The sequence below is a fragment of the Mustela erminea genome, chromosome 3 (genome assembly GCF_009829155.1).
Source record: "Mustela erminea isolate mMusErm1 chromosome 3, mMusErm1.Pri, whole genome shotgun sequence".
In the NCBI taxonomy this organism is placed as follows: domain Eukaryota; kingdom Metazoa; phylum Chordata; class Mammalia; order Carnivora; family Mustelidae; genus Mustela; species Mustela erminea.
In genome coordinates this window covers 94648836-94663697 of record NC_045616.1, presented here as the reverse complement: position 1 = coordinate 94663697, position 14862 = coordinate 94648836, and the positions used below count along the sequence as shown (strand labels likewise).

General features: G+C 40.7%; 1 protein-coding gene across 3 annotated transcripts in view; it reads right to left on the bottom strand.

Moving 5' to 3' along the window:
* FNIP1 (folliculin interacting protein 1) overlaps window positions 1-8626 on the bottom strand; it is a 145968-nt gene extending 137342 nt beyond the window's left edge. For 2 of the 3 annotated variants that reach the window (XM_032336812.1, XM_032336814.1), the window contains exon 1: window positions 8421-8625. In XM_032336812.1, coding sequence (XP_032192703.1) covers window positions 8421-8512 — 92 coding nt within the window. In that variant the 5' untranslated portion in view covers window positions 8513-8625. Of the gene's footprint in view, window positions 1-8420 lie in introns of all 3 variants that reach the window. The other variant, XM_032336815.1, reaches the window with a different exon arrangement.
* Between the last annotated feature and the right edge of the window lie 6236 nt (window positions 8627-14862).

The window sequence follows — 14862 nt, the reverse complement described above, 5'->3', positions numbered from 1 at the left end:
GTACCTACCAGCAATTCTGTTCCCAGAGAGAGTCCGAACAGGTTCCTGCCTTTCTGGCAGTCCTTTTAAGATTAAAGATTAAAACTTTCTCCTTCATATAATAGTCTAGGCACTTTTCAGTATGCTCATTTTTGCTGGGTCCTGGGGCAAGTGGTCTGCACATAAGCCCTTTAAGAGAAGGGTTCTCCTTCTCCATTCCTTATAGTTCATTCTTCAGTTCTCCTAGACATAATCCCCACTGGTCTTACATTTTGGGGGCTTGTTTTGATGGTGCAGGATCCAAGGGTTGGCACAAGGGAAAGATCCCTACTCGGGGAAAAGATTGCTCCTCCTTGCTCCTCAAGGAAAAGATTTTTAAGATCCCTCCTGATTTGGGGTCACCGTACAGAGAATGCAGTTTTTGGCAAGAGTGTAGCCCTGCCTCTCCTCATCTCGGCATGGTCCTTTTATCCTTTGCTGAGGAGGCACTGTTCATGTAGTTTTCAGATCTTTTTCAGAGGAAATTATTCCAAATGTAGCTGCAGATGTGTTGTATCCATGAGAAGAGGCAAGTTCAGGATCTTCCTATACCTCTATCTTAAACTGTCACTTTGAGGTACAAGTTTTATAAACTGAAGCTGTATTTTTCAGTTACCTGTTTTCTTTCAATTAACACGGCTCTGAAAAACAAATCTAATACTACCGCTTAGACAAAGAAAAACAAACATATTAACAATAAAATATATTTGCATTTCTTACTGGAAAGTTAGACTCTTAAGGACCAAACACTGCTACCAAAGAGGATTAATATGTAATTACTTAAAATTCTCAGCTTCCCACATTAGTAAGAAAGATATGATCCCACAGGATTCTCTGTAAAGAATACTAAAACTTTCAGGGCACTTAGATGGCTCAGTCGGTTAAAGATCTGCCTTCAGCTCATGATCCCAGGGTCCTGGGACTGAGCCCCACATGGAGCTTCTTGCTCAGCAGGGAGCCTGCTTCTCCCTCTCCCTGCCACCTGCCTGCTTGTGCTCTGACAAATAAATAAATAAAAGCTTAAAGCTTTATTAAAAGCTTGCCATTTCTAATACAGCATTAAAAGATACAATTTATGGAAAGGTGGTATTTTTTTAAGTAACAAAAGACCTTGTAAATGCAGCAAATCTTTAAAAATGACATTGATAAAGCAAAATTTCTGAAATACAGTTCTTACAAATATTGACAATAGTAAAAAGCCAGCTTAAGAACTTCAGAAGCTTGGGGCCCCTGGGTGGTCCAGTTGGTTAAGCATCTGACTTGATTTCAGTACAAGTCACGATCTCAGGGTCAGGGGACTGAGACCCACAATGGGCTCTAGGCTCAACCTGGAGTGTGGTTGGGACTGTCTCTCCCCCCCCCCCCCCCCCCCCCCCCGCTGCCTCTGCCCCTCTCCCAACCTGCACTTAGCGCTTTCTCCCTCTCACTCACTCTCAAAGTAAACAGATAAACTCTTTAAGAAAGAAAAGAACTTCAGGGGCACCTAGGTGGCTCAGTCAGTTAAGGGTCTGCCTTGAGCTCAGGTCATGATCCCAGGGTCCTGGGATCAAGCCACATGGAGGGTTCCTAGCTCAGTGGGAAACCTGTTTCTCCCTATTCCTCTGCCTGCTGCTCCCCCACTTGTGCATGTTCTCGCTCAAATAAATAAATCTTAAAAAAAAAAAAAAAAAACTTCAGAAGCTTGCTTAAAATGTGACATAAAATCAGATACTGAAAGTGAAAAAATAACACAGTACTACAGACTTTCTCCTAGAAAAAAAAGCTGTAGCAGTGAAGCCATTTCTCACCTCTCATTTACTCCACATCTATCTTCATCTTTCTCACTTTCTCCCCCAAACATGCCCATCTCAAAAAAAAAAAAAAAAAAAAAAGGTCACCAGTTATCTCCAACTCCACAGATCAATACATGCTTTTTTTCTGTTTGTCATCTCATAAGACCTGTCAGCAATCAGCATACAGAAAACAGTACATCACATTATCATTTTTTAAACACTTTCCCTTTGGAGCTGTCCTACCACCACACAACCCTGGCTTTCCCAATGTTTCTCTTGCCATTTTCTTCTCTGCAGACTTTCCTCTCCTACACCTGTACATTTTAAATTTCCTCAGAGCAAAGACCTGCTCTTTCCAATACATCTAGCTACAGATCTAGATGATCTCATCCATTCCCTTAGTCTTAATAGTGACCATATTCTATCTCCGGTCCCAATTCTCCTGTGAATCAACCTCTGGTGTGAACTCCACATTTACTTTATTACTGTCAATCTCTAAGCAGGTATCTCTCTCTAGCAAGTAAAACTAAAACAAATGTCCAAAAGAGAACTTCTGACTCTCTCCCTCTGCCCTTGAAATTATTTCATACGTCCATTCTATAAATATTTACTGAGCATATGTTCAGGCACTGTGCTGTATACTGGCACAACAATGTGTACTTGGGTAAGACAGATGGTAAGTTATAAAATAAGCTATGAAGAGTACAAAATGTGTGTGATAAAGAATAGAGAAGATGGCTGCTACTTGTGATAGGCTAGTCAAGTCATACTTCCACAGTCTTATATTCTCTCCCTCAGAAAATCACATCTATTTAGGGGTTCCAGTCAAAAACCTAGGTATCTGTTCCCCATAAACAATCCAAGAGGTCAATCTACTGGGTTCTAACTTCAAAATCTACCTTGAAGTTGACGAGAACTCAAGCAAACAAAGAAGAGAGATATAGACAAATAATGACAACTGCAATAGATGTCACAGAAGGAAATACAAAACTATGGAAGAAAATATCAGTGAAACCTAACTCACTCTGGGAGAAATAAGAAAAGGTTTCCTGGAGGAAGGATACCTAGGTTAACTCCAGATGATCACTACAAAAAGCCAAACAAAAAAAGAACAGAAGACTATGCCAAGAAGAGGGAACAGCACAGCATGGAACATCACTGAATCTAAAACATGTTCAGGGCCATAACAGGAAGAAGGGATTAATAAAAGGCCAAAAGAAAGCACAAGTTACCAAAGATTAAAGAGATCATGTCACAAGGGCACAGAAATCAACTTTAAGTCTCCTACTGGCCAAATATGGGACAATTCGACTATAACAGATTAAAACACAAGCTTGTGATGATACCAAAAAATGACAAAGTGAAAATCTTCACTAAACAACTCATTATAAATTATTCTGACACATTACAAAGGGAAACTATCAAACTTATATGCTACCTTTCCTGTACAGGTGGTAAGAGAAATTTCACCAAAACAGGTGGTAAGAGAAATTTCTTCTAGGAAATAAATGCAGGAGGAATTAAACAATCAGGGTATCACCATTTTATAACCCCTGATAAGATAATGGATTCAGAAAATAATCAACAAAAGATGCTAAAACAATTAGGGAAAGGGAAATCTTAAAATGTAAGAACAAGGCTGACAACACTATTCACCAAACTTAGCATCACTAAAGGGAGACCAACCAGACACCATGTAACTCTAATGGGTAGGAAATCCACAACAAACATCTATGAGGTATTTTTATTTAAAAAAAAAAAAGAACCTGAATCTAATAAAATATCTACCAGCTTTCTAGATACAGAGGTAAGTTATAGCAGTGGTTCTCAAACTTGAGCATCAGAATAACCTAAAGGAGGCTTATTAAAACACAGAATGCTGGGTGCACTGAATTAGAGTAAACCATAAGGAAGCAAAGAGCCATATAAAGAATGTGGGAAACCTTATAAGAAAAATAACCCAGTTTCAATAAGAAATCATATTTTAAAAGGTGGGGGAGGCTGTTACAGAAAAAAATTACTTAAGCAACATAACTGCAAATGTAATAGGCTGACTCTAAAGATTCTTGAATTAACAGGGGCGCCTATGGATAGCTGATGGGGTTAAGCATCTGAGTCTTGATTTCAACTCAGGTCATATCTCAGGGTCATGAGATGGAGACCCTATAGGGCTCCATGCCGGGCATGGAGCCTGCTTAAGATTCTCTCTCTCCCTCTGTTCCTTTCCCCTTTTCTCCTCCCCGACCTCCCTCTCCACCCCCCCCAAAAAAAGATTCTAAGTCAAACAAATCCACTATAAAAAGACATCTTGAAACAACTGAGAAAATATTAATATAATCTAAGAATAGATCATATTAAGGGAATTTTTGTTAAGCATAATAATAGAATGATGGCTCAGTTTTTAAAAACCTTACGTTAATTAGGGGAAAAAAAATCAAGGCTACAGACTGCAAAAGTCACACAATACGGGCCACTTTAAGGAGTTTGGGCCTAAACTGAATGGTTTTACACATAAGCATAGAATCATCATATTTACAACTTCTGGTTCCTGAATGTCATGTGCTAAGCACTGCATTAAGTACTTAACATGACTTATCTCTTTGAATCCTTAAAATAACTCTGTAATGCAGATATTAAATTCTATACCATTTTGCAGGCTGATCATAATCAGAATTTGCATTCTTTAAAGGATAAAGTGTTGAGAATACTTTGGAGCATGACAAGAGTGATGGAAAAAGAACAATTAAGAGATTGTTACAACAATATAAGAATTTCTGGTAAAAGCAAATGCTCATGCATTACGAACAGAACAAAAATACAGCAATTTTTTAACAAAACATGAATTATGTCCTACAGACATTTAATTCTGAAACAAACTTCTTCACCAAATTAGACATTTTTCAAATAATTTTATTTTTGAAGCAATCATTTTGTATGTACATTTTATATGTATTTACTGGACTTACAGTTAATTCTTTCTTTCACTACAAAGTGGCCTGATGGAAAAAAGTCAAACAGTATGTTCTCCTAGAAACCACCTTCCTTCCCAAATCCTCAAAAATATGAAAGCAAGTTACTGTTTTAATTCTATAAATTACTGAAATAACATCCCTGTGATATCCTTCACACGCCTGTCAGCTCAAGAAGCTTAGATAAGACAAACACACAGAAATCAATACAGTAATGACCTTTTATAAAAGTGAAAACTGAAGGGAAAGGAGTGAACCCAGACCACCTTTTCCAATGGGGTGACCACGAAAGACTATTTCAAGGCTAAAGCTTCATTCATATCAAAAGTCTCTCCTATCTCAGAGCCCTACTGTGACTTATTACCACTGGGCCTTGTATGTTGCTAACTCTAGGAACAGACTCTTGGATGCTGAGCTATAGGTTAATTGCCAAAGGCTGTGTCCAAGTCAGATTCAACAATTTAAACTAAGTATACCAAAACAAAACCCAAAAAAGTTTCCAGAAAGGAAAGCATGGTATACTGCAATGAAATTTTAATCTACTCTAAAACCAGAGTTACATCATTTGTTATTAGGGAAATGCAAATTAAAACCACAATAAGGGGTATGCCTGGGTAGCTCAGTGGGTTAGGCAATGGACTCTTGGTTTTGGCTTGGGTCCAGATCTTGGGTGTCATGAGATCAAGCCCCATATTGGGCTCTGCACTCAGGAAGGAATCTGCCTGGGATTCTCTCTCCCTCTCCGTCTGCCCCTCCCAGTTGTGCATGCTCTTTCCCTCTAAAATAAATAAATAAATCTTAAAAACACACACACAAAATCAACAAGATTCCACAACATCCACGAAAATGGCTATAATCAAGAAGTCTCAAAAATGGTCAACGTGGTAAACATTATTAGGTGTTTTTCACAATACAAAAAAATCTTAATTAAAAAAATAGACTAACGGACACCAGGTATTGGGGAGGACATGGAACAATCATAACCTTCACACACTGCTCATGATACAACTACTTCAGAAAAGTTGGGCAATTTTTTGGAAGTATATACTTTGCATATGACCCAGTAATCCCACTCCCCGGTAACCATCCAAGAGAAATGAAAGCATATGTCTGCATAAAGATCTGCATACAAATGTTCACAGTAGCATTGTTCTTCACAGCCCAAATCTGAGAACAACCCAAAGGTCTGTCAATAGGTAGTAAATGGATAAAGAAATTGTAGTATACCCATACAATGAAATACTACTCAGCAATAAAACTGAAGAAACTGATAAGTGCAACTGAAATAAATCCCCAAAATCATCACTGATGATGATGAGTTAAAATAAGCCACACAGAAAAGACTATAAACATGATCACATTTATAGGAAATTCTAGAAAAGTCAAAACTTCACTCATTAGAGCAGATCACTGACTGCCCTGAATGAGGATGGGTTAAGAACTGACTACAGAGGGTCATGAGGGAACTTCTGGGGGGATGGAGGTGTTCTAAAACTTCACTGGGGTGGTGTACGAAACTGTAAACATGTAACAAAATTCAAAGAACTGTGCCCTTAGAATGGCTTAATTTTACTGTATGTTAATTATAGCTCAATGAAGTTGTTTAAAAAAATTACAAGGATGCCTAGGTGGCTCAATTCATTAAATACCTGCCTTCAGCTCGGGTCATGATCCCACGGTCCTGGGATCTAGTCCTGGACTGGGCTGCTTGTACAGCAGGAAGCCTGCTTCTCCCTCTGCCTGCCACCCCCCCTGCTTGTGTTCTCTCTCTCTCTCTAACAAATAAAATCTTAAAAAAAGAAAAAAATGACCTGGGTTACCTAGATCTTCAAGTTACCACCTGTGTGATGCTAACTAGTTTTCATTTTCTCACACGTACACTTGCGCACATTTTATTTTTTTAAAGCAATCACTTCTAAATCATACTGCACTTACTGGGCTTATACATAATTCTTACTTCCACTGGAAAAAGGATCATATAGTTATCTACACTTTCTCTCTCTCACAAGGTTGTTGTGAAATATCACATGAGATAACTAATAAGAAAGTGCTTAGGCAACTCTAAAGTAGTGTTACACAACTATATAGTAGGCTTTACGTTTTTTAAAAATAGACATGAAAAATTTTTTCATATGTGTGACTTCAGACCCTTGGAAACTTGAGTACCCTAAAGTCAATCTTTGCCCAGAAATAGAAAGCCTAATCAAGTGTCACCTTTTTAATATCCTCAACCTGCTTTGTACTGACTCCTGATTTACTGAATGTCTCAACGCAGTATTATCCAGACTACAATTTCGTTTTTCAAGAGAAAATCAGTAAAGAAGTGTTTTTAAAAATTCATTTGATGAGTATGGCCTGACATTTATTTCCCAGTGGAAAAGACCCAAATCCAGAAAACTGTTTCATTAAACATTTTTCCAAGATGTTCACATCGTGATTTTTCCTCTAAAAGTTAGTTCTTTCCATTTAGTATTACAATTCTACACGTATTACTTACTGAGTGTTTAGTAATGTGACCTCCATTACCAAGAGAGGGTGAATAATTTTAAGGATATGAAAACCTGTTACCAGTGTGGTACAGTCATTTCAAACTTTTGCCTGTTGCAATTTTAACAGACTCTCATTTTTTCCTATTACTACTGAACAACTGGGCTCTTTGCTGTCCTACCAGGTTTGAGTGATATGTGACATTTAGCCTAGTTATACTTAACAAGTTTCCACACCGCAGCAAGTATGAAGGCTATGTGAAAGACATAATCTCTACTTCAAACGTGGTTTGGCGAAACCACATGAATTCAATTTTACCTTGAATTCATGATTCTACCACATTGTCTTACAATTCCAGTTAAGTTTTTCTACCAGCAACAGGTACTGCAACCAAAAATTAATAAAGCCTTTGCTACCACAAAATACTTCGCTATCGTTTTCAATTTTTAAAGACCCCTTTCTGGTAACAGTTGTAAGAGGATGATTCCATGGTCAGTTCTAACGCCGTGCTTCCTCTGATTCGTTCCTGCTCAGTCTAGTCAGTAGTAACCATAACCTCTTAGGTTTCACCTTTCTCCTTCGATAACAATAAGACCGCTCGTTCCGGTAACTGCACACCTCTAATATTAGTTTCCAAGAAACTAGAAAGAACGGCACCTTGCCTACTCGTTCCTCCAGCCCTCTACCCTTAGAAGGTTGCACAAAACGGCAGCTCTCCCCCACAACAGCAAGCAGGCTGGAATGAAGCACCCACAGAGCGACTGGCCTCGGGTAGGAGGGGATAACTTCTGGGCCCCGAGGACTGCGGTTGAGGTCCAGCCCAGCCCGCTCCCAACTCTACCCGCTGCCAGAAAGGAGTGTGGACCCTACGCTCAGGCCGCGGTGCTCGGTGGGGAAGGCACAGCCGCGTGTGGCAGCGGGGCAGGACGTAAACAAACCGGCCAGGAGGAGGGGGAAGGGGCAAGAGCTGGGATGGGGGTGGTGGGCCGAAGAGGACCTCCCTCCAATCTCCAGCTCAGGTCCGCAGCTGCCCAGCCGCTCCCCACCCGGGCCCAAGTCCCAATCCCGGCGCGGCCCGGCCGCGCGGGCAGGAATGCCAAAGGCCCCTGCACATCTGGAGCCCGGAGCCCACAAGGCCATCGGCTCGGCTCCCCCACACCCCGCAGCGCCCTACCTGAACGCGCAATCTGGGTCCCGCGCGTCCCGACCGGGCGCGCCTAGCCCGCTCCTCTTGCTGAAGAGCTTCTGGAACAGTGTAGGAGCCATGCTGACCACGGCCAAACCAGGGTCGCTCCTTAGGGCGCTCGCTAGGCCCCCGCTCCTAAAGCCGCCCCGCCACCCCCATGAGCGCCTCAGTCATATGACAGAAATTAGTCACTTCAAACGGCCACGGCGCGCGGGGCGGGGCGCGAGGCAAGGCCGGCGTTCATTGGCTGGCGGTGAGCCGCATCACGTGGCGCCGCACCGAGCGGGGAGCGGGGGGTAAGGCGGAGGCGTAGGGCGGAGTTCGCCCCCATAGGCTGACTAGTGGATTCCCTCACGTGGCAGCTCACGGGGCGTGGTGTGCAAGGAAAGGAGGAGAGGGGCGGGGAGCAGAGCTGCCTGGGGAAGAAGAGGGGGAACGCGCTCAGCTCGGGGTTGTGCGTGACGTTGTCTGCTGCTCTCTGAGGTTACGGTGGGGTGGTGCGGGAACAACGCCCGGTACTTTGGAATGCAGAAAGCTTCCTCTTCCGGCAGCCACGACAGAGATGCTTAGAGCTCCAAGGCTGCCGACCCTCGCCTGCCATCCTTTCCTCAGCCTCCGAGGTTTCGCACCTCCGTTGCGCTTCTGGCCGGTCCAGCGGACCCCTGAGCACAAAAGGCGCGCGACCTAGTATGGACTTTGGGTGCGGGGGCCACTGGCCTGCCAGTGCAGGGCCGCAAGGGGTGTGGGCTCAGAGTTTGGCGGCGCGCGGCTGGTGGAGAGCCCTGCCCAGACACTCGCCACAGCTTTGACCTCCAGCAGGAAAGGCCTCGGCCAGGATTTCGGGCGGGCAGCCGCCTTCAGCGTTTCTCACTACCCTAACGATAGGATTTAAGCTCTATCTGAACGCCTAGGTAGGTAGGGAGAGGGGAATTCCACGGTGGAAATATAAACAAATGGATTCGATACGAGAAAAAGCGCATTACAAGGCGGGGAAGAAAGAACATTGCTCAAAAATGACCTTACACTCTTTTTAAACCCGGGACGCCAAATTTTATCAGGATTCAGATCAAAGTGGTCTTGCAAATTTTCAGCACCATTTATTAACCCACTCCCCTCCAGAATTGGAGTTTCGTACTGTAGGATAAAATTCTCTGGTAAATATGGATGTCAAGAAATAACTGGTATGTGGTTTTAAGGATAGATTTAAAAAAAAAACTTTTCGAATATTTCATTTAATTAAGCAGACAAATCAATGTAATTTTCCTTGAGTGGCTACCAACTTCCACTAATTTGCAGCTAGAGTTTAAACTATAAAATAAGTGGCCATATGTATTTATTTATTTGAGAGGAGAAAGAGAGCACCAGTAGGTAGGAGGGGCAAAGGGAGAGGGAGAAGCAGACTCCCTGCTGAGCTGGGAGCCCAATGAGGCTTAATCCTAGGACCCTGAGATCAGGACCTGAGCCACCCACATGCCTTAAGAAATTAATTTATTAATTCCACAAATGCTTAAGTGCCCTTGGTCCAGGTACTGGGGATCCAAAGTAAACACAAAGTCAAAGCTAACTTTCTATATAAGGAGATAATAAATAACTAAACAAGGTAATGAGAGCTAAGCAATGAAATGAGGGAGTGGGGAAGGTCTCTGTGAGAAGGTGACATTTGAGGTTCTCAGGTTAAGATTCATTCATAACTTCACTGCACATTGCCCAAGCTCCAAAACTTACTGGGCAATACAGATTCAAAACAGCAGGAATATGCTCTGTGTAAAGATAATCCTCTGATTCTGACACCAAACAAGGAAAGATTTTTAATAAGGCAAAATGAATTATGTATACAGTTGACCTTTGGACAAGGTGGGGGTAAGGAGCCCCAACCCCTGCAACTCAAAAATCCAAGTATAACTTAGACTCCCCCAAAATTTAACTACTTAAAGCCTACCGTTGACCAGAAGCCTTATTGATAACATAAACAGTTAACACAAAGCATGTATTATATAAGCATGTATTACATAATGTATTCTTATGACAAAGTAAGCTAGTGAAAAGAAAATAATAAAATCATAATGGAAATACATTTATAGTACCAAGCTGTAAAAATCTACATATAAGAGAATCTACACAGTTCAAACTATTTCCCACCCACCTACCCCCAAAAGATGTGAACATGAAATAAAATTTTTGTTAACAAAAAATGAAGTCAATGCAATTTTTTAAAGTGAGAATATGCACATCCTATAAATCAATTAATCATTTGGGAATGTTTTATTTTGCCCTTATACTAGCAAGTTACACTAAATGATTTCAAGTGGAAACAATCTCAAGCCTGTATATACAGAACCCTTGACACTGAGAATTCATGGCTTGTTCATGGCTGGCACAGAGAAGAGTGTTTCCTTGTCCCCTCAGAAGTAAGTTTCTAAAAACAATAACCTTGTACGCTTTCATCTTGGGAAAAAGTTACTTCATGGGATAATTATAGATATTAATAGTAAGGGAAAGAACATCACTGCTTGCATAAGAGATACTTCGTTTTACTATTCTCTAATCATATAATTTCATTTCTATAGTTTCATTTAGCCTTATGTTTGAAAGGTACAGAAAAACTAGCTTTCATTCATCATATCTCCTTTATGTGGCAGGGTAATATTCAAATTACAGAATAAGAAAGCACTAATATGATACAAGTTTGTTATAAAAGAAGACAAGTTACTTAATTATGCAGACTACATTGAAAATAATTTCCAATAATATAAAAGACAAGGGCACTCTCTTCTGGTTACAGATATAGGGAAAGGTGGCAATAAAATTGGAATATTGCTCTCTCAAACATATGCTAATAAGCATGCCTCAATCGTGCTAAATTTTCCTAAAACAAGTTTTCACTGTCACAGAACAAGACTCAGAATCTAGATCACTGCCTGAAGGACTCAGGGTACCTCATTGGTTTTTTGTTGCTATTGTTTTGTTTCGTTTAAGATTTTTAATTTATTTGTTAGAGAGAGAGAAAGAGTTTGTGCATGAGCAGGGGGAGGGGCAGACAGAGAGGGAGAAGCAGACTCGCTGCTGAGCATAGAGCCTGATGTGGAACTTGTTCTGGGGATACTGAGATCATGACCTGAGTTGAAGGCAGACACTTAACCAACTGAGCCACCCAGGCATGCCAGTATCTCAGTTTTAAAAACTCTTAAACCAATTGATGGTTTACTGCTATATGATAAAGGAATGGCAGTAGTTAGAGACACCAGAAAACCTAAACATTCATTTATTCAACCAAATATTTCTTGAGGTCTCTAAGGTCTGCTGTAGGAACTGAGGTCATTGTGCTAAACACAGAAGTCCCTACTCTTGAGAACTTAGTTCTCAGTGGGAACAGGCAAAATAAACAAGATGTTTGCAAGCTGTGCTAGGAGCTAGGAACAAAATAGTTGATAGCAAGCATCTGGTGAAGGCCAGATTTACACAGGGTGGTCAGGACAGCCTTCTCAAAAGGTGTGGGATTTAAATTAAGGTCTAAACAATGAAAAGGAACCGGCAGTGGGAAGACGGTGACATTCTGGCAAAGAGAAGAAAAATTACACAGGCTCTGAGGCAGGAATGGGTTTGACTTGTTTGAAGAAGGAAAAAGAGGCCAGAAGAGTTGAGTATACTCTGGGAAGATGAAGATGTTTGAGAGGCGGTTACAAAGACATAGGGAGCATTATGTACCACATTATGTAGGTACCTTGTAAATCATGGCAAAGAGGTTAGATTAAATGTGATGGGAGCTATTGCAAGATTTTAAAACAGGAAAAGGACATGCTCTAATTAATGACTCTAGAAGATTACTCTGGCTGCTTTGAGGAGAACGTATTATAAAAGATTGAGAATGAAAGCAGAGAAAGTGTATAGGAGGCTACTGTGCGTTTTCAGTGAAAGTGGAAGATGACTAACGAGTTATTCTGGAGATATAGCCAACAGGACTTCTGACAGAAATGAGGGAAAGAAAAACAAAGGATTAGTTTCTAGATTTTTCCCTTAAGCAACTAAATGGAAGTCATTTTCCAATAGAATGACTAGGAAAAGCACAGGTTTGAAGAAGAAAATCAAGTGTAATAAGTTTGGATATATTGAGTTTGAATTGTCTTTTAGATATCCATGTAGAGATTCTGAGTAGAATATATGGGGAGAAGACAGGATTGGAAAGATAAATTTTGGAGGCATTTAAAATAATGGAATGGAGGGGCACCTGGGTGGCTCAGTGGGTTAAAGCCTCTGTCTTCAGCTCAGGTCATGATCCTGGAATCATGGTCAGTGGGATCGAGCCCCCGCATTGGGTTCTCTGCTTAGCAGGGAGCCTGCTTCCCCCACCCCCAACCCCCCGCCTGTCTCTGTGCCTGCTTGTGATCTCTGTCTGTCAAATACATAAATAAAATTTTAAAATAATGGAATGGAGGAGTTCACCTAGGGAGAATGTATATGTGGAGAAGGGGGTCCAGGACTAAGATTCGATGAGGACAACACTTATAGGTCTTGAAGAAAAGGATCCAGCAAAGAATAAGGAGAGAAGAAAATATGTCCAAAAGGAGGAAAGGATCAACTGTGTTGGATGTCACTGAAAATTTAAGTGTCCATTAGATTTCTCAGCAGGGACATCTTGACAAGAGTAGTTTCAGTGGACTCATGTGAGCAAAAACCTGAATGCAGTGTGTTCAAAAAAATAAAGAGTAGAAAGGAAGTGGTAAAGCAAATATAAACCATTCCTCTGTTTTACTGAGATAGGGAGCAGAGAAATGAGGAGTGAGAGGAGATAGGGAGAAGGAATATTGTTTTTCTTTTTTCAAAACAGAAGATATTAGAGAATTTTGTATTCTAATGGAAACAATCAAAAGGAGATAATGGGGCACCTCGGTGGCTCAGTGGATTAAGTGTCAACTTTTTTTTTTTTAAAGATTTTATTTATTTATTTGACAGACAGAGATCACAAGTAGGCAGAGAGGCAGGCAGAGAGAGAGAGGGAAGCAGGCTCCCCGCTGAGCAGAGAGCCCGATGTGGGACTCGATCCCAGGACCCTGAGATCATGACCTGAGCCGAAGGCAGCGGCTTAACCCACTGAGCCACCCAGGCATCCCGAGTGTCAACTCTTGATTTCAGCTCAGCTCATAATCTCAGAGTTGTGAGATCAAGCTCCATGTGGGGGTCCATGCTCAGCAAGGAGTCTGCTTAAGATTTTTTCCCCCTCAAAAAAAAAAAAAAAGATTTTTTCCCCCTCCTTCTCTCTCCCCCTCTGTTGCTCCCCCTACTTGTGCTCTCTCTCTCTCTAAAACAAACTAATTAATTAATTAATTTTTAAAATCTTTTAAAAAAGAGAGAGATGGCGACATCAAGCACCTACTATGTTCTAGGTGCTCAGAGTACAATAACAAGACAGGTAGAGTCCTTGCCCTTAAGAAACCAACAAGTAAACAAAGAGTTATTGCATATTGTGATAAATGCTTTTAAGGAATCAAACTTTTACCTTCAGTATAAAATAAATTGCTTTGAAATTTTCAGAATTCTATTAGACGTATACAAAAGAAGTTCCTTTATATAATGACACATTTCTATGACAAACATTTTTTCAACAAATACTTTTCAGATACTTAATATATTTAATGTGTCTAGCAACTGTGCTAGAACCTGGAAATACACTAATAAACAAGATATAATTATTATACTTGAAGAATTTACAGTGTAGTAGGAAAAAAAAGAATTTGACAGGCAATTTTAGTTCACTGTGACAAATGCTATGAAGTGGCCAAGTACAGCTGCCATGGGGATACAAAGAAAGACAATTAGCCTTCTGGAGGAATTAAGAAGAATTTTCTGAAGAAAGGAATGAATAGGGATTAAAAATAAAAATAGGAGAAGCTAAAGAAAGGAGGATGTGGGCAGGAGAGTTGTGTTTTGGGCAGATGGAGGAGCACGTGCAAGGCTGGAGGCATGATAAAATATAAAAATTCAGTGACCTATAATGTAATCTAGTGGTAACACTGAACTAGATTAAGAAAAATATGTAAAATAAATTTAAAAGATCATACTTTATTCAGAACACTTTGGAAAGCTACTGAGGGATTTTTTAGCAGAAAACATGATCAGATGAACATTTTAGAAAGTGCCTTCTGGATGCATTGTGGAAAATTAACTATAGGGTACCAAAATAAAGGTTGAGAATCTAGTGGTAAGACTGGTACACAAAACCAAGATAATGCTGGCATGAACTCAGAGAAAGGCCATAGGAATGGAGGGGAATAGAAAATACTAAGGGCTATTTAGGATTCAGGATCAAGTTCGTGAAGGACTGCCTGTGAGAAAAGAAGAGAAAGGGAGGAGTCATGGATGATATCCAAATTTCTGGCTCAACTTACATGGATGAATTAAGATATCTAACACTGAAACAGAAAATAGAAAGGCT